This window comes from Tinamus guttatus, unplaced genomic scaffold, assembly GCF_059628265.1.
Source record: "Tinamus guttatus ecotype Peru unplaced genomic scaffold, ASM5962826v1 Tinamus_guttatus_pri_ptg000492l, whole genome shotgun sequence".
Lineage (NCBI taxonomy): Eukaryota > Metazoa > Chordata > Aves > Tinamiformes > Tinamidae > Tinamus > Tinamus guttatus.
In genome coordinates this window covers 3,860,124-3,881,855 of record NW_028289026.1, presented here as the reverse complement: position 1 = coordinate 3,881,855, position 21,732 = coordinate 3,860,124, and the positions used below count along the sequence as shown (strand labels likewise).

The window sequence follows — 21,732 nt, the reverse complement described above, 5'->3', positions numbered from 1 at the left end:
CTTACCAGGGAGAATGTTCAGGTGTAATAATTGAACTTTCACATACTTTCAATTAACAAAATATGTCCTAAGTAGAAAGTGGCAGGCTGCTTTTGTATTGTAAAGTAAGAATTATTTTACTGCTTTATAGGAGAAACTACACAACCCTGTCAATTAATTAAAACTCTGTGCTACTTAAAGATTATCATTGCTTTTAATATTTTTCATTTCCAATTGTATTGGAATAGAATCGCAGAGGACAGTGCACACACTAGAGATGTTTTTTTCATTAACTTTAAGGCTTGCTAAATACACAGTGGGAACAAAAGGAGCAACTAAAGTTTACAAAGCTCAAGTTCCTCTCTGTTGTTCATGGCTACATAAAATCTCTTTGATTCTGTTGTGCAGACACCATGAATAGCTGTGACTTCCCCCACGCTTCCTGAATATATCCTTGCACATTGTTTTCATAAAAAAAAAAAGAAAAAAAAAGAAAGAAAAAGATTCTTCATGGGCAGAGCACTAATAGGAAGCCTGTGACTTGGGCAGACACTGAAGTATTACTTCCTGCAGCCCTGCCAATCCAAACACATTTCCTAGAACAAGTGGAATAGAATTCCACTTACACAGCAAAGCAAAGAGCTTTTCCACACATTCTTGTTAACTTACCAAACTTTCTTCTTTTGCTGATTTCGAGTCTGGATGATTTTGAGAATGGCCTCTTCTTCATAAGTATGGCCACACACTTTGTTTCGAACTGGCTTCTTCATTTCCATCTGTAATAAGGTTTTAATTAAATGAACTGATAATGCCCATGAAAACGCTTCATATGAGATTTTTACAGAAAGAAGCAGGACGACTGTCTGCCACTCATGCTTTGCCATCTGAATTGTGGGTTCAGGTCTAGCATGGTAAACTGCATGCAGGTTTGATTTGTTCTTAGGCAACACTGCTTCTTTCTAATGATGACTGAAACTTACAGTGCCTGATCTTTAATAAGAACTGCAGATTTCTAATAAAAAATCTAGTGAGGAATAACAAATAAGGATTTCCCAATCTATTACAGCAGCAAGGAGAGCATACCTGGGTAATGGGACAGATAAAGTTCACCTGACTCTGAGTCACAGCTATGTCTTCATCGATTTGTTCAATGCTTTCATTACCATCACCCGACTGAAGACGAACTATAATGGAAAACAAAACAAATTTCATTCACTGTGCAATATATATAGTCAATAACCAATTAAGCAAATAAAATCCAACATCTGCCAAACATTTTCTCATGGTGATGCTAAGATGCCCCAATATATTTCTGTACCACTCCCTTAAAAAGAGATTGCAAAAAATACCATAATGTGGTTTCTGTTTGAAATGTGTATTTTTAAAAGGCAACCTCTTTTTGCAGGGGGAGGGGAGCTAATACCAGCCTATACTAGAAAGGAATGGAAGAAAAGCAAGCAAGCTGGCCAGCATACATGCAGAGTCTTTGGTTTTTCTTGATCAAGTTCACCCAAAAAAACCCCAGTTTTGGCCGACCTGTCCTCAAGATCAGTTTGTGTTTGAGCATCACAAATGGACTCACTATATAGCCTGTATAAATACACAGTATATATTTTTAGAGGAATCAGTATTATTTACCATAATGCATCACTAAGTCATGCCACTGTATTTTAACAAGACTTTAATTAGTGAAATCGACTTGAGAACAAAAGCCAAGAACGTGTCATTTGAGAGACACAATAGAAACGTTTTTGAAATGGCCTCATGCAGGAAGGGCAGAACGAAATACTCCCATCTCTCAGCACACACTTGCTGGCTGCATGCCAGGGAATGCCTTGACCTAGAGCAGATAACAAGTCCTTACCTTGAACAGGATCAGAAGGAAAAGAACCCACGGGCACACCATGAAGAAACTAATTAGTCCTGCATTGGAGCGGTTAAGGAGGATACTTACTGCTAAGTATAACCTTAATAGAGGTGCACATCCTGTTTCATCTTTTGCTTTTTTTCTGTCATTGTGAATGTAGGCTTTTAGTTGAATCTTACTTTGTGATAACCTGAGGCTAAACACCTGCCATAACCTTCCATTGCTCTGGGGTAATTCTGCAATGTTTTTGCAGCACCCAGTACCCTGGAGCACATTCTTCAAAGGATCCCAAACGCAACAAAATATTTCGCTCTCCGACTTTCCAGGCCAGTTTCCAAGGTAGCAACACAGGAATTGAAGAGGATGGAATCATTCATTGGCCAACATTAGCTCCGGTAGCCAACAGGGTACTGAGCAGCACATTTGAACACTGAGGATTTAGAACTACTACATGATTTGCCTTCTTTAAAGGGCCCGTTTTGGCCACCTTTGCTGCAGCTGCTGTTGGATGTTGTCAGCTGGGCTCTGCCTCTCCACATCCCTGTTACTTGGTCTCTGCTTTTGTTAAGGAGCAGCATTCCCAACCTGCGTGCCCCGCAGTGCCATCAGCGCCGTTCCCTCTCGGTGCAGTCGCAGCCCGCCTCACGCGCCGCCCCGCTCCGCGCGCGCTGCCCCGTTGCAACACGGCGCTGCTTGAGGCTCTCCCGGCCTCCCTCTTCCAGCCCTCCTTCCACCAGGCCTCTCTGGGCATGCCGACCTTCCACCCTAACAGAGCCTGCTCTTCTCCATTTTAACATAAAAGAGTTTTTGGAGCATTCAGGATGATTCTGCCCCTAGCTATAGATACTACCTACAGACACTTACTCAAGCACAAGCATCAAGGGTGTTTCTAGCAGACACCTTAGCTAAGAAGGCCTCACTCAACAGAGTATGGGACACGGTCAAGGGAAGAGGGGCTCAAATATCAAGGTTCAACCATAATTTTATGGCTTTTAACCAACAAGAATATTTTCCTTCCTTTACCCTCCAACAAAAGTAAACACTTGCAAATCAGAAGGAAAGTGGGCACAGTTTAGTAATAAATACTGGAACGGTGATGGCACAGAGAACTGAGAAAGATCTGCATCTGTTACCAGACTTCAGAAAGGAAAACCTGCCACATATTATTCTTGGATTGCTCACATGTAATGTTTACTCTGTCATAACGAATTTTTACAATTCTTTTGTGCAGAACTGGAGTTTTTAAATGAAGCTTTTGCAATACAAAGCAATGGGTGAAATCCCATTTAGACAACAACGCTAAAGAATATCCCAAGTACTGGTAAGTGCAAGCTTCCAGATGGGCCAATGTATTTAAATACCATATTGATTTTTTTTTCAGTAAGTGATGCCAACAAAAAGCAAGAGATTGTGATTTTCCTTAAATCCATGTATCTGCAATTTCTGGCATACTGTGGCTCTAGTATCTCCTTTTGACAATAACTGGAACCTTACATTTTTGTATCCTTTGTACCTCGTTCTAATTCATGAACCTGGCATGTTCTTTCAGTGCCCCAGTGCCTTATGTCTGGCAATGAAGTCAAAACAGAGCCGTGCTATGAGATCTAGGCTGGATGACTGATTACAGAGGATCATTTTTATGTCAGCAATAATTAGATACCGAAGAAGTGGGGTAAAGTTTTAAAATACGCAGTTTATACCTGTGTTTTTACTTGTAAATCTAAGCACTGCAAGTTAGTCGTATTAAGGGCCTCTCTTGCAAGAGTGTCTACCTCACTAAGGACCTTCTGATTTCACTAAGGAGTCACCACTTCATTCATCACTTCAGGATGTTTTTACTTAGGCAAAAATGTAAGGATTTAGGAACATTGAAACGTCCAAGTTTGAAAATAGTGGGATTAGGGCTTGATTCCCCCTCCAAAATGTCTCAGATCTCTAAACTATTGGGGATAAATCATAGTGTGGGGCTACTTTTCCCTTTTACCATGGAGGTGATTCAGGCACCTGTTTAGATGGTTGACAGTACGTGAGTTCAGATCCATTCCTTCTAGGTGAGACATATGAATTTGCATGAATTTGCATATGAATTTGCTCTGTTGGTGCAAGCTTGTTTCAAGTGCTTCATGTTGACCTTAATTTGCAATAAATTTGCATGCAATCTACCAGAGTGGGGGCCTGGTTTCAAGGGATTATCATGGCACCATTATTTGAAATATTTCCTTTTCATAAGCAGCAAATAGTTTTAATGATTCATGTGCAAGACTGGGGTGTTGTAAGTGATGCCTCTAACATGTCAATACCAAATCAGCGTAAATGACATAAAACACTCACAGATTTGTTGTTATTTCTTGATGTTCTAGATTACAGGAGGAGAGAGGAAAATAACTTTTTAAGTTACTGTAAATTTTGCAGAGATTACACTGGAGGAATAGGCACACGCACTCCCTGACCTGGTCAACAGGGCAGATGCTCTGAACTATAGATCGATGCCTAGAGGTTACTGTCAGAAGAGGTCAAATGGCTTATTTACCAAATGAACTTTATAAAAGTTTGGATGATCTAACTTGTAAGTCTAACGAATCTACATGAAGAAGAAATAAAAATGCCAGCTCATACCTGTTTCAGCTAGGTCAGGTTACACTTTTCTAGAACAGGTTTTCTTTGCAAATTAAGATGACACAAAGAAAACACTTGAGTTACTGTTGCTTAAATTCCAATGTTACCTTAAGTAAAAGAAATGCATACATCTATTTTGGTATTTTAAGGTACTATATTTTAAGAGTCTTATGCTGAAGATGCAAACCTGGAAGAAGTGGACGACAGACCAGGGTGCTCCGCTGCCATTCAGAGGGACTTGGACAAGCTGGAGAGCTGGGCAGAAAGGAACATCGTGAAGCTCAAGAGAGGCAAGTGCAGGGTCCTGCACCTGGGGAGGAATAACCCCAGACACCAGTACAGGTTAGGGGTTGACCTGCTGGAAAGCCACTCCAAGGAGAAGGATTTGGGAGTCCTGGTTGACAAGTTAACCATGAGGCAGCAATGTGCCCTCGTGGCCAAGAAGGCCAATGGGATCCTGGCTGCAGCAGGAGGATGTTGCCAGCAGGTGGAGGGAGGGGATCCTGCCCCTCTGCTCAGCTCTGGTGAGGCCACATCTGGAGTATTGGGGGCAGTTCTGGGCTCCCCATGACAAGAGGGATATGGAGCTTCTAGAGAGCGAAGGGTCCAGCAAAGGGTCACTAAAATGGTTAGGGGACAGAAGCATCTCTCATACGGAGAGGCTGAGAGAGCTGCATCTCTTCATCTTGGAGAAGACTGAGGAGGGGATCGTATCAATGTGCACAAGTATCTGAAGGAAGGTTGTCAAAACGATAGGGCCAGACTCTTCTCGGTGGTGGCCAGCGATAGGACAAGAGGCAACGAGCACAAACTGAAAGACAGGAAGCTCCATCTGAACACATGGAAAAACATCTTTACTGTGAGACTGACGGAGCACCATAACAGGCTGCCCGGGGAGGTTGTGGAGTCTCCTGTCTTGCCGTTTGGGCACAGTCCTGTGCTCTAGGTGACTCTGCCTGAGCACTGGGCTCGGACTAGATGGTCTCCAGAGCTCCCTTCCAACCTCAATCATTCTGTGATTTTGTGAGCCTTAAGTGATCCTAGTTTTCCACCCAGCCTCACAACTAAAATCTGTTATGAGTATGAGTATTAGTATTAGTAACACATTCTTTATCTGGCTATCTCAGCAAGGATGTGTATAGCTAATGAGGACCCACTCCTGCACTAAAACTGCATTCTCACAGAGGTATCTATTTTTGGTAACACAATTCATAATGAATTTTGCAACTGCCAACTGTTTTGGACTTATTCAATTTTAATTAAAAGCTGGTAGTACTTTATATCTCTATCACTTTCATCTCCTGATAAAAAAGTGACTAACATACCCTAGCGAAGTTTTTTACCAGGTCTGCTGAGAGACTGAGAAGTGTTAAGCCAACTTTTAAAAATGAGAAATCCACAGTACAGAGACATTAACTGCTGCACTAGAGCTCTATTAAGCACTGATAATATACTTATTCAAAAATAAAGGAAAGATCCTCTCTGTTGTCATTCTCATTACTGGGACAGATGCAATGCAGTCTGCTTACTACTTGCATTGGCAAAAGCATCCTATACCCCACTCCTGTTTCTATAAGGTGAAATTTGGCCTTACTTGGCCTTGTGTATGTACCTGCTGCGATGTCAGCTTCATGGATTTCATTCCTTTTGTGCTGCACTGCTCTGCCTCCTCACCTGCTACCAGCCAGATACTGATCCCTGAACTCAGCAGGGAATATTGAGCATGGAGAAGTGAGTCACTAGGCAGATGAGGCCTTGGCTCCCGAGAGGGTCAACAGCAACTCATCCAGGCTGGGAAAAAATCCTATCTCTGAGAGCTCCAGGGAAAACATAGATGTTACAAGGGCAAGTCAAACACCAAGTGTTCCTGCCAGCTGGACAGCGGGACTGAAAAGCGGGGAGCTGAGGGACATCCCATCCAAGGGTGATAGTCTAAGAATCCAATGGGGCAGTGACTGGAGCCGGACACTACCAGGTGAGGAAGGGCTGAGGAGCAGCCAAAAGGATGGAGCGAGCCGGGATAAGGTTTTCCACAAAACCTTTGCCAAGACCACCATGAGTAACATCTGCCAGAGAGGGCAGTGTGCCTCGTAGTGCTCTGAATGTGGGTTAGACTTAAGAGCAGGAGAACTAGACCAGAACAACTGTGCAGAGTCCTGTCTCCCACAGCAAATATTATAAGAGACAAAGACCAAGGGAAGCACCGAGTGATACCTTCCTGGTAAACTTTCCCAGTCTATGGCAGTTGTGGCCAGGGACTTCCTGAGTCAGAAGTAATATCTTTGTACTTAATTACCCTTGTAGTTTTGCTCCGATGAATTTGTCTAAACTTGGAGAGGGGAATTTGGGCCTGGGCTTTTCAGCTTGATCAGAGACAGTTATCTTTGCTAGAAAGGTTAGCAACAGTTTAATTTTCCTTGAAACTTACCGCAGAGGCTTCAGGTAACAGTTTAATTTGATTTTTAAGAGGGAAAATAAGGTGTGCAAGCTACAGCTGCAGTCAAAAAGTTCAAAGGCTTTCTGCTTTTGCCAGAGGCAAGCGATAGTTGAATCTGCCAACCAAGCCAACCCAGGCTTTGCATTAAAGTACATTACAATTTGATTACTTGCTGGTGTTGCAATACACAAGTTGATCTAAGGAAGGTGGCCTCTAACATGTTGCTCCAGATTGCAATTGCAAATTTGCTTGCTCCTGCCAAGGCCAAGCAAATTGCAGTTAATTTACTAACAAGTCCTTCACATGTGCCCTGTTTGAAACACACTTTATGTGAGAAGTACATAGACAGGGATTTGGTCAACGTCAAAATGAAAATACGGGGAATCTCTGATCTTGCAGATTTTTTGGGAGGGGTAGAAAACCCAGCTAAAAATTAGATGAACGAATTAGCAAAATGTTAGATTCTTACATAATAAGAATCAGGAAGAAAAGAGCAATAGCCCACATTAAGCAATTGTCTAAAAATTCCTATAATGCCATCAAATTCACAGCGTTTGCATATTTTACAGTATTTCATCCCACTAAGTTACAGGCCTTTTAAAAAATACCATTCAGATTAGAAAGCCTGTTTGCAGTTAATCCTTTCACTGTAGGGTAAAGCTGATTGATGTTACTTTTCCAGAACAACTTTACAATGAAGACAGGCTGAGATTTGATGCAAATGTAATAGGACACTTGATTACAGAAATGTAAGTGAAGGAGACAGAAAGACACTTGAAGCTACATGCAAAATACTGTTTAATCCATTAATAAATAAAATGTGACTACAAAACTCATCTACAAAAGAACCCAAACAACTCCAGAGAGTTGTCCTGTGAAACCTTCAACTCATGCAATATTTAAAATGAGAGGTGAAATATAATCCTTGCCTTTGGACTTCAGGAAGATCAGACTGCATCCGCTGGGCACTGTGTCCCTAGAAATGTGAACAGAAAGTGCATCTGTGATTGCAAATGATGCAGAAGTTTGGCAAGCAAACACAGAGCGGCAGCTTTCTTGCTTATTTTGTCATTGCAGGCAAACACGAGAAAGCCACACATCAAAGTCCAGGGGTGACATTTCAAACAGCAGCTTCCTCTTCACTGGAGTCCAGATTGGAGCTGAAGAAGCTCCTGCGGGAGATGGAGTTTACCTAAAAAGCCAGTAAGCTCAGAGGAACCACTATTTTGGGAAAATCTAAGGAGGTCATATTCTTCTGTCTTAAAAATAATCACCAACAATGGCATGCAAGCTTAAAAAGCGAGTCAAATGCCAAAGGCTTGCTGAAATAAAGCTAACTGATAAATTGATAAAATGATACTTAAATGACCAGGAAACTCTAGGTCTACATAAGAATGGCCAGCATGGGACAACAGAGGAAAAGTACAGTAAAAGCAAAGAAGGACAAAGACTGGAATCTCTGAAGGAGAAATAAATCTCTGACAGAAGCAATTAATTTGTCAGTATGTGAAAAAAAGCATATTTGCTACTTGGATTTTCTCCTACTGCTCAAAATATAAAAGACTGTTTCATACAGTAGAGTGTATGAGGGCAATTTCCACGCTAGGAAGTGTCATTTCATATATCAGGGTTTAGGAGAATATCACACACATTTAAAAAAATGAAGGAATTCATTAGGCACTTGAAAGAAAAAGTTGCAAAGGATGCAACTAGAAAAAAAAAAAACCTACCATTTCATTAGAAGATGAACCACTTTCCATTACTAACATTGTGGTCAAAATCTGGAATGTCACTGATGCAATGCTAACCATCAAATGACATGAACATGCAGGGCCTGCCTACACAGGGAAGCTGTTGCAAAATCAGCGAGGGTGTGAATCTCAAATGCATTAGCTATTTGGCATGAATTCACCGTGTGGATGCTCCCGTTCTGCACTGAGAGAGCATTTTCTAAGCCTAATTCACTTCCACAGGGGACTCAGGAAGACACTGATAGTGCTGGGCTGGAGTAGGGACACGGGAGCTGCTGGTATTGACAGCGACTTGGAGCCACATTCATTTATGCACAAGTTTTAGGCTGTCCTTGGATGGTCTGTTTTGTAAATTTAATTCCAATTCTCTCAAAATGTGCCAAATATTCTATACATATTAGTTCAGAAGCATCAACAACACCTAAGACATCTCTCAAAAAACACAACTTCATGTATTCTTTGAGTCTATGTTCTTGGAGGTCACTTGGCCCACAGGTACTCTTAGCATCTTTCTCTATCTAAACCCCTGAAGCAGTGACAGATTTTCAGATGGAACAGCTCTTGCCAGAGCACCTTAGTTTGACAGAAACGTTCCACTCAGCAAACGAAGCGAGCAGGAATGAGGGAAGCTGGGCTGGTACCATGATTTCTAGCAACCTACCCAAGGGCTGCTGAGGAACCATTGAGCTGAAGCGCCCCAAACAACCCCAAACACCTAAGAGAAAACACCCTACAAGACCATCATTCTGATGACCATTTCTTTCTACCTCTTCAAGTCCTCCTCACAAGACTTGTTCTCAAAGGCTTTGTTCTATTTTTCCCCTCAGAGAGCTCTACTCAAAAGCATCTTAAAAAGTCACAAAAATGTCCCAATATCATGAGACCAGGGAATATAGACAGTTGTAGTTTGGCATGGGTTAGGGCATAAGGAAGAATATTTTTGAGGTGTAGGGTGAGAAGGCAGGAGGCTAGAATCCCCAAAATTAAGATGTTGCTTTTGTGATTGCCTAGAATTTCACTGACTCAGCAGCTGCTGTCTGAAAGTGCAAAGAGAAAACACGAACAAGACCCATCCCTCCCCCTCAGAGCTTGTGTGAAAGGAAGCCAGCGCCGCTGCCCTCTTCAGCCAAAGAAGTTGGAGACTGATCTGTTTCCCTTTCACAGGAAAAGGCAGATGCATCATATCACTCCTGAATTAAGAAGACATGAGTTCCCAAATACAAAAAAAAAAAAAAAAATTGAAATGGTGGGGGAAAAATATCCTCTTCTCCATCCCTTAAAGCCCTGTTAGGCAAGATCTTTCTTTGCAGAATGAATATTAAAGAATTTTTATAGCAACACTTTCAATGTTGTTGTCTCTGATACATTTCAGTCCTTCAGGAGGCTTTCTAAAATTTTTGAATGCTTCAGAAATAAACTTACTTCATTTAGAAATACATAACATGAAGTGATTACAATTCAGTGTGCAGGGAAGCACTGTAGAAACCTATGTAACTCTCTGGAGTACATTATTGAGATTTATAGAGAGGGAAGTCCTGTCCATTTTCCAAGCTTTGTCTATAAAAAATGACTCCCTTCTGTATTTGAAATATGAACATTGGCACTCGAGGTTCATTCTAGCCCGAATTCTGTAGCTTTGCCCTGGCTGAAATGCCTCTGCTGAAATGACCACCGGGAGCCTTGGAGTCTTTTTCTTCCTAGCTCAGTATTTTATGTCCCCCTTTTCACCTACCTGCTAACACGGCCCTTCACAATAGCACAGCTACATATCTGAGCAGTAATAATTTGTGGGCATAATAACACCCAATTCCGTCATTGCTAAATCATAAAACACTACAAAAAGACCAGTTTTACTGCCAGGAACTAGTGGAAAATTGAAGCAGAAAGCAGGAATATGTCCAGAGACACCAGCATATTTTGTGTGCTTGACTGCTGTCTTTCTTATTAGACCACATTGCCTTCCCCTAAGTAATTAAGACTAAGGGTTGTTTCTAAACACATTCTTAACAAATTCATCAGTTCTATGCTAAAAGCAAAAGCACAAAACAGAAACAAGTATCCTTTAGTAATTGCACAATATCTAGTTGTTTATATTCAGAAAACTCATACTTGAACTGAAGACACATGATCTTTCTTTGGCAAGTCATATTTATAAAATGGTGCTTCTTTGCTAAGAAACATGAGAGAAGAAAAAAATCAGCATTTAGCATCATATCAAAACAAGTTAGGAAATAAACCTCATAGATGTTCCTTTAAAGGGGAACTTACAGACCTACTATTGCTCAATCATAGAACTGCAAGGCTTTTATTTAGGTTAAGGCAGAGTGACATATTGCGTGAGTCTTATAAGATATTTTGCATAAACTTTGCTGTTCACACTGAACATATCTGAACTATAATAATCTTTACAAGACCTGTTCCCTGAAAGAAATAAAAAATGCTGCTAATCTATATCCTTCAAAACAAAGTCATGGAGGCTTGTGCAGCTAAACAGAACATTATCATCACTTAGGAACAGCTGAACAATTATTTTTCTCAACCTGTCCGGTGATGTAAGATTAGGCTTCTTGAATGGCAGGCAGTAGAAAAAATCGAACGCTAAAGCCCAGAGCTATAAATACTCATGGATTATAACTGCAGCAATCTAGTAACTTTTGATGGTAACGAGTAGCTAACTTTAAATCTGATCAATATTTATTTCCAATCTCTCTGTGCAGATTCTCCTTTGCCAGCAGTGCAGCTGGAGCGGTGCTTCTTCGTTGGCAAGCGCTACACGCACCAGCAAATGGCTGGGGGCTGCTTGCATGGCAGCACGTGCACTTCAGACCTCCTGCGACACTTTTTCGCATGGTGCAGAATAAAACCCATGAGGAAACACTATGGTTTGTGGCAGGTGCCCTGGGAAGCCTGTGAGGGTCTTAAAGAAGGTTACGCAGCAAGCAAAGTCTTATGGCTCCCCAAGTCTACACTCTCCTTCTCTGCCAATCCGGTAATAGTGAAAAAGGGACAGGGCAAATCCCTGAGCGCCCTCAGCACAGACATGCACAGACCCCAGAACTGCTAAGCAGGTCAAGCAGAGCAAGGAAACATCCTGCTGAATTGAGGGGAGAGCTGTTGCAGTGTCACTCGTGCCTGATAATAAGGACAGGGGAGCAGAGAGCTAAATCACCCGGCCCTCTGTGCAGTCCTCACTTGCTAGCAAAGCACTTTGCATTATGCTCACCTATTCAATCTTATATTTATTACCAGGATGGACTAATGTTACAGCTGTCCCCTTAAAGGACTATTAATTTTCCTTGCCTCTGTGGCTGGCACATCTGTTTTTGCAGAAACCTGAAGAGCCCTAGCATGTGTGCTGCGAAAGAGCAAGCCTTTGTATCTCAAAATAAACAGCTTAATGTAAGTGACACAATCAAAGTGCACTAATTAAGGAAAGAAAATTAGGAAAAAATACACTCTCTAAGCAATCACCGTTTCAACATAATGAAGATCCCCAGAAAGGCACAATCTTGATTTCTTAATGCTCTTTCTACATCAGAAATCAAGCATCACTCTGCAACCCAGAATTTAGGTTGGGTCAGTGTTACTCTCTGCCTTGCACAGGTAATTAAGATTCCTCCTTTCTGAAACGCTTTTAGTAAAAATAGTCTGGGAATTAGTCTGGGAATGAGGTTAAATGTCAGACACACTGGATGGAGTGGAAAATCTTTCTGGGTAGAATCAGGATTCCCCTGACTTAAGGCTTTCATTTGCGAATACCATCATTGGTAATCACAGTTCTCAGCTTTGTGTGATCAAATACTAATTTGATACAGCCTACATGCCAACAGCAGAGCACGCAACACAATTTAGGAACTCTTTCACTAGATTAAAAAGCTGAAATGGCTTTAAAGACTGGAATGGGACTATAGCCTTAAAAAATAGAAAACAGAAAATGCTAGTCAAGACAAAAGGTGCGCTCAGCCTTAACTGGAAAGCTGCTACAACCATGGATTTTTAAAGGTGTTTTCTCATTCCGAGGCTGAGCATGGTCCAGCATCCCATTTCCCATAAAGAAAAACATATCACGTATCAAAAAGGCTCTTCAGAAGGCACATGCACTAAATACTTCCAGCAAGAGAAGTACAAGGGAATCCGGAAAACAGCAGTGAGTCGCATGCCAGTTTTGTAAACATGGGAAATGATCACTTCAAAACTTTCAGCTGCTTGCGGTCCTGTCCACCCATATATGACAAACTTAACCGGGAAGAGTCACCGTGCTAGTGACACCCACAGGTATGTGGAAAGGGGAGTCATTTACCAGTAAGCAGAGTTCCTTGGGAAGTGACAGCACTTGCAATCACGCGTTCCTGGGTTACTCCATTTGGCCTCTGGCTTGTACAGCACAGAGCTTGAAACCAGGAGCTCGATTATCACTGACTGTGCTGATCTGGAATTTCAGGAATGGGTTGCAGTGGGTCCCGGGGAGCAAACAGCACTTATGAAGTGAAGAAGCACTCTATACCTTTGCCAAGAGAGAACGTTCTGTTGCTCGGGGATGTTGCAAGAGCGTGCAAGCAGTGTGGGAAACGCGCAGCAGAATTGGTCGAGCAGGAACTGCAGATGGGATCACGGCGTTAGCGAGGGGGAAGAGGAAGGCGTAAGGAAATCCACACAGCCAGGGCTTGGAAAGATTCTCTAGCGAATTATTAAACAATTACACTGCAAGCAGCTAAAGGTTATTAAGGTAGTAAGTAGCAGACGTGACATTTCTGCCCATGTCAAATCATGCCAAAGTGATCTAAGATGCTTCTCTGACAGATTAACTGTCCTCAGTGGACAACAGGAATCAGCTAATACACATGCTGATTTTAAATGAGGCATTTGACACTTCCCAGGTGACATTCTCCCAAGCAAGCTAAAGAAATTGGCATAGCTCTTCACCCAGATCTGAGAAGCAACACAATCATTAAGCTTTCCTGTGATTACAGTTCCTTTTTTTTTCTGAAGCAGGTCACTGGTGTTATAATCATGCCCAAAAACCATAACTGAGATCAAACAAGATTGTACAAGGCATTATACACGTTCATGAAAAGACACTTTCTTGTGTTACGCGGCTACAGCCTAAACAATCAGGCCAGACAAGCAAAGTATCTTACCGCCACTGTCAGGGATGGGAAACTGAGGCACCAAAAGATTAAGGGCCAGATTTTCAAATGAGCTCAGCACATTTGTTGCTGAGCTCACTTGAAATTCTGGCCATAATCAACATCATGGAAATCACTAGATACTGAGCTCCTTTGAAAATCAAACTTCAATATGAAAATTTGGCCCAGAGGTCTTTTGAAAATCTACATCAAGAGGCTTACCCAAGGTCACCCAGGAAGTGTGTAGCAGGGCTGGGAACTGAGCTCACATCTTCTGACTCCCACTCTGGTGCATAGCTAATGTTGCTCTGTATCCTGTTTTAATTACCTATGGGGAGATCTCAAACCAGAGAACACTGGAGAAAAGGAAAGGAGAGAAGAAGCCTTGCAAGTGCCCTCCGTTTCCTCTCAGCAGTGTCGCCTTAGTGCACTACTTACAGCACATGAGCAGCAATGACTTCAAACGTCCCTTAACAAGCTTCTGTTTTCCTCTGAGAAGATAAAGAGTAGCTTTTGTGCTTCGCATACATAAGGGGATTCACTGCAGAACTGTTCATTTTTTCTATAGTAATATTTTTCTTATACTATGCCTCTGACCCATATAAATATTTTTCCAGTGACAAATGAGGATAGAAAAAGGAAGCCTGCAGAGTGCAAAGGCTCCAAAGGATTAGTAGACAACCTCTGGGGCAAGGAGTGGAGTCTTATGCTATTGCTTATTATTATTACATTTTTCCCTAGGTAGAGTTAGTTGTTTGAAGTGGTTTCCTTGCTAATGCAGTGGCAGAGCAAACTATTTACTTTGCATGTATATGTGGTTGCTTCAGTGCCTCTCTTGCTGTTCCTGTGGAACACCTAAGATGCTCTGCGCTGCTTTCAGCAGTCCACCAAGTCCATCCAAACTCTCTACATTTTCCCTGGCCTTGGCAGCTTCCATTGGCCTGCAGAGTCGCTAAGTATTTTCCCTGAGAAGTCTTAGTTGCAGAACTACCACAGCTGTCACAAGAAGCAGAATACACAAAAATCCAACTGCCAAGACCCAGTGAGAATTTTGCCCAGTTTTCCTTAGGCAAAAAGCTGCATGGTGGATAGAAATGGAAATCCTGCCCCGTGCTGATGGTTAAAGCTGTCATAAAAGGAGGCCTGTTTGGGGTCATTGTACACCCTGATTTCTATTAGAAGTAGAAAAATGCTCTTCCTTTCCTCAGTCTTTTTTCACCTGTCTCTTTGGTGTTATTTTCAGATCTACTGCCTAATTTGGGCTACTTTTGCTTTGGACTCAGAAAACTTTCTTACTTCTCTGCCAAGTGAAACTTCCACTTTTCTTCTTCCTCTTCATGATTTTGACGGCTGCATCTTTATCTGACCTCTTGCAAAGCTTAGAAATAACTTTGTGTCAAACAACCAAGAAAGACTTCACTGAAAACAAAATGTAATAGGTGTGTGAAGGAAACGTGGTGGGGTGAGAGAGATCATAGAATCACAGAATGCTTAAGGTTGGAAGGGACCTCTAGAGGTCATCTAGTCCAACCCCCCTGCACACGGAGGGTCACCTAGAACACGTGGCACAGGACTGTGTCCAAGAGGGTTTGAAGATCTCCAGAGAAGGAGACTCCACAACCTCTCTGGGCAGTCTGTTCCAGTGCTCTGTCACTCTCACTGTGAAGAATTTTTTCCTTCAGTTCCTGTGGAACTTTTGGTGCTTCAGTTTGTGGCCGTTTCCACTATTCCTGTCGGTGGCCACCACTGAAAAGAGGCCAGCACCATCCTCCTCCCTGCCTCCCTTGAGGTACTTATAGACACTGATCAGATCCCCTCTCAGCCTTCTCTTCTCCAGGCTGAACAGGTCCAGCTCCCTCCGTCTCTCCTCATAGGGCAGATGCTCCAGGCCCCTGATCATCCTTGTAGCCCTGTGCTGGACTCTCTCCAGCAGATGAGTAGAGATGGGGCACAAGTAGCACGTTTTTGCTTCTACAGGTTAGCTGTGCACACAGTTTTTACTTGTTTTAACTTTAGTTTAGTGCTAGTTCAGAAATTACTAGCAGAGCAGTCGTTAGAGGGGATTTTGAGGGAAGGCAAGTTATTTTAGCAGACTCCCCTTCTTCTGCTGTTTGTGTAATGGGTGGCACAAGGCCAGGGACACGTAGGGGACAGCAGGTGGAGGGTGACGACGGCAGCCAGCACTGCCCAGGTAGAAGGGTCGGCGGGTGACTCCACAAAGTCACCCAGGGCAGAGCAGAGAGGTGTGGCAATATTTGGAAGGTCCTGAAGGGTAAAGCATTCTCAGAACCTACTCCTTCAAGAATCCTATCTATCAAGTTCTTTTTTTGTATCTTATCTCTCTCTTGTTTTACTCCACACCCTCCCTTTTTGAATGGCTTTCTCCTTGTCACACTTATCTTGGACTGCAAGCATTTGGAGGCAGTGAAGGCATCTTTATGAAGCAAGGAAGCAATGCTTTTATGCCAGTATACTCATAATTAGTAATGATTCTTCTGTATATAAAGTTAAACTGCTCAAACAAGCATTAAAAAGCAGTTATCTGAAAGAGGAGATCTTCAATAGTACATGAAAACATTACAGAAAATCTTGGGGTTAACCTTATAGTGTATGCTTCAAACAAACTGTGACCACTACTATATACTTAGGTTTCTTATATTTTGGAGTGCTGATTGAACAGGCATACATGGGATCACCCAACCTCTTTGCAAGCTGATGAATCTGAGTAATTAAATTTGCCTTCATTATAGGTCTCCAAAAAACATTAACCAGATCCCCACAGAAAGAGTGTTCATGCTGAGTGCAAGACATAGTCTCTGACTAACTCGGTGTTTTGATCAGCTGGATTGGGTAAACTGATGGGACATTTGAGATACCTGTATTGGCCATACACGATATTGTGCACTGCGTTACCCATTACACATTCTGCTATCAGTATGTCGATACAGCAATAGCTTTTATGCTGTACATTGCTTTACCAGCTATCTTTTCATTTTTGACAAATGCGAATTTCTAAGGACCGAATGAAATACTCTGTCCTCTTCCAATAGTCATAAAAACAGTGTTCTTTTTATTTTACCTAAGGAATTTACTATATAATCTGACGTTGCTGATGAAATAAGCTCCACAAGGGCATTACAGAGCAGAGTTGTCAACTGTTGTCTTGAGCAGACATCTTGTGGTCCCAAAGGTCAGGATGGAAATCCTTCTTTACATATGGTGCTGTTACGGCCCGTGGCCTGAGAATGTCCTGTCTAGTCTGTTGACCACACGAAACTTAGAATTCATGTAACACTGAGACAAAGCACATCCACCCATTAAAATATATATATAAAAATTGGCAAAACAGTCCTAAAATGAAGGAGAATTGTTATATGCAGAATATAAACCTGCTGGTAGATATGCTCACACCGAGCTAAAACCTTAAAAAGGTTATTTGCACAGAAATCAGCAGCACTACCATATTAAAACTGGTGTAAGGCGGTAGCATTAGAACCACCCCCACCACACTCCACTCTTGAATTAATCCTCCAGACTCGTCTGGCACACGCGGCCACGCGTCTTCTCTAGCATGCAGCATCACAAAGAGGTGGCCATTGGATACTTGAACAGTTAAACTGGGTTGAGTTTTTTAATAGTGCAAAAGCTCTTTTCTAATAAAATCCTAGTTAGCAGCACAACATCACAGATGTCTTTCCACAAGAAAATGAACTATCGTGAGATAATGCACAGCTCTGATGCCATAGACAAAATCTGTCAAGATAGTCCACTTACTTAACCAAAACTAGCAACCTTACACGAAAATGTGACCTGAAATGGTGAAAAACTTCTTATCAGAGGACATCAGATTTAATCAGTTGAGAGATATGTTGCACTATTACAGAAATAGGTTTGTGGAAATGCAGAGAGTTATTCACATTCTAGCAATGAAAAAACCTTACAATCAAAACGTTATTTTAAAACTGATTTAAATCCTGAAAAGAATGTGTTCAGGCAAGTCTTATATTTCAGACATTTTATTTTCCCTTTGAAACTTAAAATAAAGAAGCAAAGACAGACATGTTGATGGCTGAATGGGTGGTGGGTGGGTCTTCCTGTGTAATGAATCATACTTTTCATTGAGTTTTATGGAAATCTTGCTTCAAGCACGCCTGTAATTATCATTTATTACAATCAGATGTATGATATACCAGTTTGCCGTGCAATGCAATTTATAAGGCTCTGCTAATTTATTGAGGCAGAGAGTCTCCTTTGGGGACACACATCGCAATCTGGTTCCCTTCCTCCGAGTGCTTGTGTGGGCTGGGAAAGCTGACTAAGAGAAATCTTAGTATAGAACAGTCAGGAGGGTTCTCTGCTGTAACAGTCCAAATCGCTAACTGCAGATGCATGGAAATTATTAATATAGATGGAAATAACTATATGCATGCAGGGCCCAAAGTTAGCAGCGTCTGAGAAGCTGTCACTAGGTGAACATAAACGAATCAAACCACTGCCTGTCTCTCTGTCAGTGCTGACATTTCCTATAACCTTCCATGACTGCCTTGGTTGGGCATCTACTATATAAAACTGAAAGTGGGTTCAATAAGTGAATTCCACCCAAGGACCAACCATCAAGTGTGAAACTGCTGAAGCTATCAATGACACAGGAGGTACTGATGGCAGCATTTTATATCCCTAATATTCGGTAGTTTGGTGACTTATTCTGAAACGCTTCCTGCCACCAAAGATTAAGAGCTTTGAGACTTTTCTTCATTTCAAAGCCTTTTCTTTCAAAACTATAGGCGACAATATTGTTTCTTTCAAACTACGGCCAAAATTGAAAGCAACAGCTCTGCTGTTTCCCTTTCATCCAATAATTAAGCAAGTAGAAAAAAAGACCCATTAAATTATTCTTGGTAGCTTCAACTCTTATCTCTGCCCAGCAGGATTTCTACCAACAGCATCCATACTAAGGAAGGAGCAGGGGGCCACTCTGACCTTTTCCACTGAAGTCAGACCGCTGTGCAGCTGTAGTAACGGGTCAAAAAGAGAGCAAGCAAAATAAGAGTATGATTGAGCAGCTCAGAGAGCAGGGCATTCAACTGGGAGGCAGGGAGCTTCTGCCTCAGCTCCCCAGGTTATTTCTAGTTCGTCCTGAAATTCTGCCTAATGTAAAATGCAATCCTGTCAATCTTGAGACCAGTGCCAAAGTCTAGCTGCATGCCCTGACCATCAGAAAGCAAAAACATAGCTTTTTCTCTTGGTTTCCTCCTATGATCCCTTTTCTTTCTGAACAGAAGACCAAGACAGTGGTCTATCCCAAGCAGATTAAGGGTCTCAGTTCAGGACTGGCTTTTGGGTTGTTCACTGCGGGTGCCCAGATATTGCACAGAAACAGTCCGTGGCACAAAGACACTACCTGCAACGCTGAGCAAGGTGCCTGAGTCCACAGGAGAGACACTGGTTTAGGTCCATTTGGAAGTCCAAATCACTTAGCTGTTCTAAGTATGCTGCTGCTTAAGCTTGTTGTATGTTGTAATGCCTGTCCTTAAAGGTCTGTTTTCATTTGTCATAAACAATACACAGGCACCTACCTCAGCATGAGGCATTCCACTATAAGACTTGGTCTTCTAATCTTTTAAGGAAAGATATCTCCAAACCTACAAATGTCTCTCTGACCTCCCTTTGCTTTCAGTCCCATTTTTTCCAAGCCTAAATTGTTAGTGGACTTTATGGACTCTATGGCACATCTCTCTTAGCTCAGATTTGTGTTCTTTATGGCAATCTTACTTCAAGTGCAGGTTTTGTGTGTTTATACAATGAGAGAAAGAGAGAAGGTAAAATAATGACATGAAACAGTTTATCATAACGTGACCCTGTGTGTGCAGGGGCATTGGACTAGATGACCTCTAGAGGTCCCTTCCAGCCTTAAGCATTCTATGATTCTATGATCATTCCAAATGGGAAAAGCTTGGAAATTCATGAGGGAAAATATCCATCAGTTTAGCTATAGTGAATATTTTTACCATGTTGACAGATTTACTCAATTATCTTCTTCCTTTTTATAACTACTATATAATATTTATAAACATTGGGATATTCGTATTAAAAGGATTTCTTTTCCATTTTCAGGGAATTTGTGTTCTAAACATTAAAATGCGAACCATTTAGTCTGACATTTTAGTCACTGTTTCTTTTTGTCACTGTACCTTTTTCACTGTGAGATCTCACATCTACCATGGTGATGCAACTACCATCTTCACCACTGCAGTTTGTGTATTTCTCCTTCCATTTCTAAACTACTTTTTCTCTTGCAGTCCTATTTCTCAATCCGTCTCCCTCTGATAGCTCATTTCAGAAACCTCAGCAGTGATATAGGTAGAAAGGCTGGAAATGTGATTCGTAGGCCAGAACCTACAGTTCAGGCAAATTTTCAAAACAAGGAAAAAGTCTTGAAGCTCTCTAGAGTGAGAAACCATCAAAAACACATTAGAGAAGCTACGTGTCTGCTTCATCGTGAACGGGGCCGACAGTGAAACCAAGGGGCCATTCTGGAGCCTGGAGTGACAAGCAAATAGAGATGCCTTTCCAGTGAAGGCCCCTTACTTCTAAGAAAATCATAACAGTATTTCTTATGTTCCTTAGAAGTGGTAAATGAGTGAGCTAATACCAGTGCTACAGCCCCAGAGAGAGAGATGCTCTTTCCCCTCAAACCCAAATACTTCTTCCAGTACCTGCCTCTAGTGAAGCCTACATCTATGTCATCCAGCCTACATCTATGTTATTCTTGCTATTCTGCCTTTTCATGGACAGATTTACCTGAGCTGGACTCCAGGCTCTGCTACCAGGATTTGAGCTACCCAGTGTGATACTCTTGCTCCTCTGGCCTTTCTGGGACTGCAGTATTCACATACTTGCCCTCCACAAAGCCAACGTCCTGTTTCAATATTTACCTCAGGGCCCTCCAGTTAGAGTATTACTTATCTACATTCCCAGAAGCATCTATCCATTCGTTATTTTTCTGTCTTCATGCAAGACTTTCCAACAAAAGGAATTCTTTATCCACACATAAATGTCATTATTTACGCAGGAGAAAAACAAAGTCTGCTACCAGAAACACCTTCTTTACTTTCCTAAAATTCACATTTTCTTAAGTATGAAACAAATCCCTTTGTGCTTATTTTTCTGGGGGCAAGAAATAAACACAAAAGACTATAAAGCAGCAGTATTCTCTGAAGACATAATGAAGTCATACTTGTCATTAAAGTTTAGTCAATCTGCTTCGAAATCCTCTAAGGCAAACACATTCAAGGTCAACACAGTTCTGCTCTTCTACTGATTATATGACTTGATCTCCTTTGACCTTCAAATTCTGCAAATAACTAAAAAACTCAGAATTCAAAATTACACATATGTAGCCAGTTTTCGACAATATAATCTCTTCCTCTTTCTCAGTAAAGTAGCTGGAGACCCTGAAACAGAAACCCAGTCTTACTTTTGTCTCTAGAACTAATTTTCAGGTTTTTAGGCAGCTTTTAGGACACCTTACCTCAATGTTTATCCATCTGTCTCCTCTAAGAACTGCCGAGCCAATAAATCTAAGCTAAAAACATACTCTACTGTATCATATATTTTAACCCTCACATTGACCCTAATTTGTCACAACAGTAACCTTAAGAATCAGACTGCAACAACTGTGCAAATGAAAAAATCAGGTTACTTAATCAGGTTAATTGTTCAAATTTCAAAATAATCAGAAAAAAAAAGGCATAAAATTTGAGCACTCTAAATGTAATGGAAATATGTGATTTATGAAGATGGAAGCAACTATTACTGAAACTCGATTTCACCAAATAGATTAAAATGAACTTAACGTTTTCAGGAATAGTTTTTAGCTGAACAGTGGGCTTTGAGGCTCAGGCAATTCCGGCTTCAGTTCTAATCTTACCACAGAATCCTGGTGTATTCTTCAGT

At 41.6% G+C, this 21,732-nt stretch overlaps 1 protein-coding gene across 1 annotated transcript in view; it reads right to left on the bottom strand.

The window, feature by feature from the left end:
- Window positions 1-21,732, bottom strand: part of NSMCE2 (NSE2 SUMO ligase component of SMC5/6 complex) — a 124,060-nt gene that overhangs the window by 2,968 nt on the left and 99,360 nt on the right. Inside the window, exons 5-6 of the mRNA XM_088533332.1 lie at window positions 1,063-1,163; window positions 649-755 (exon numbers count right to left, since the gene is read on the bottom strand). Coding sequence (XP_088389458.1) covers window positions 649-755; window positions 1,063-1,163 — 208 coding nt within the window. The remainder of the gene's footprint in view (window positions 1-648; window positions 756-1,062; window positions 1,164-21,732) is intronic.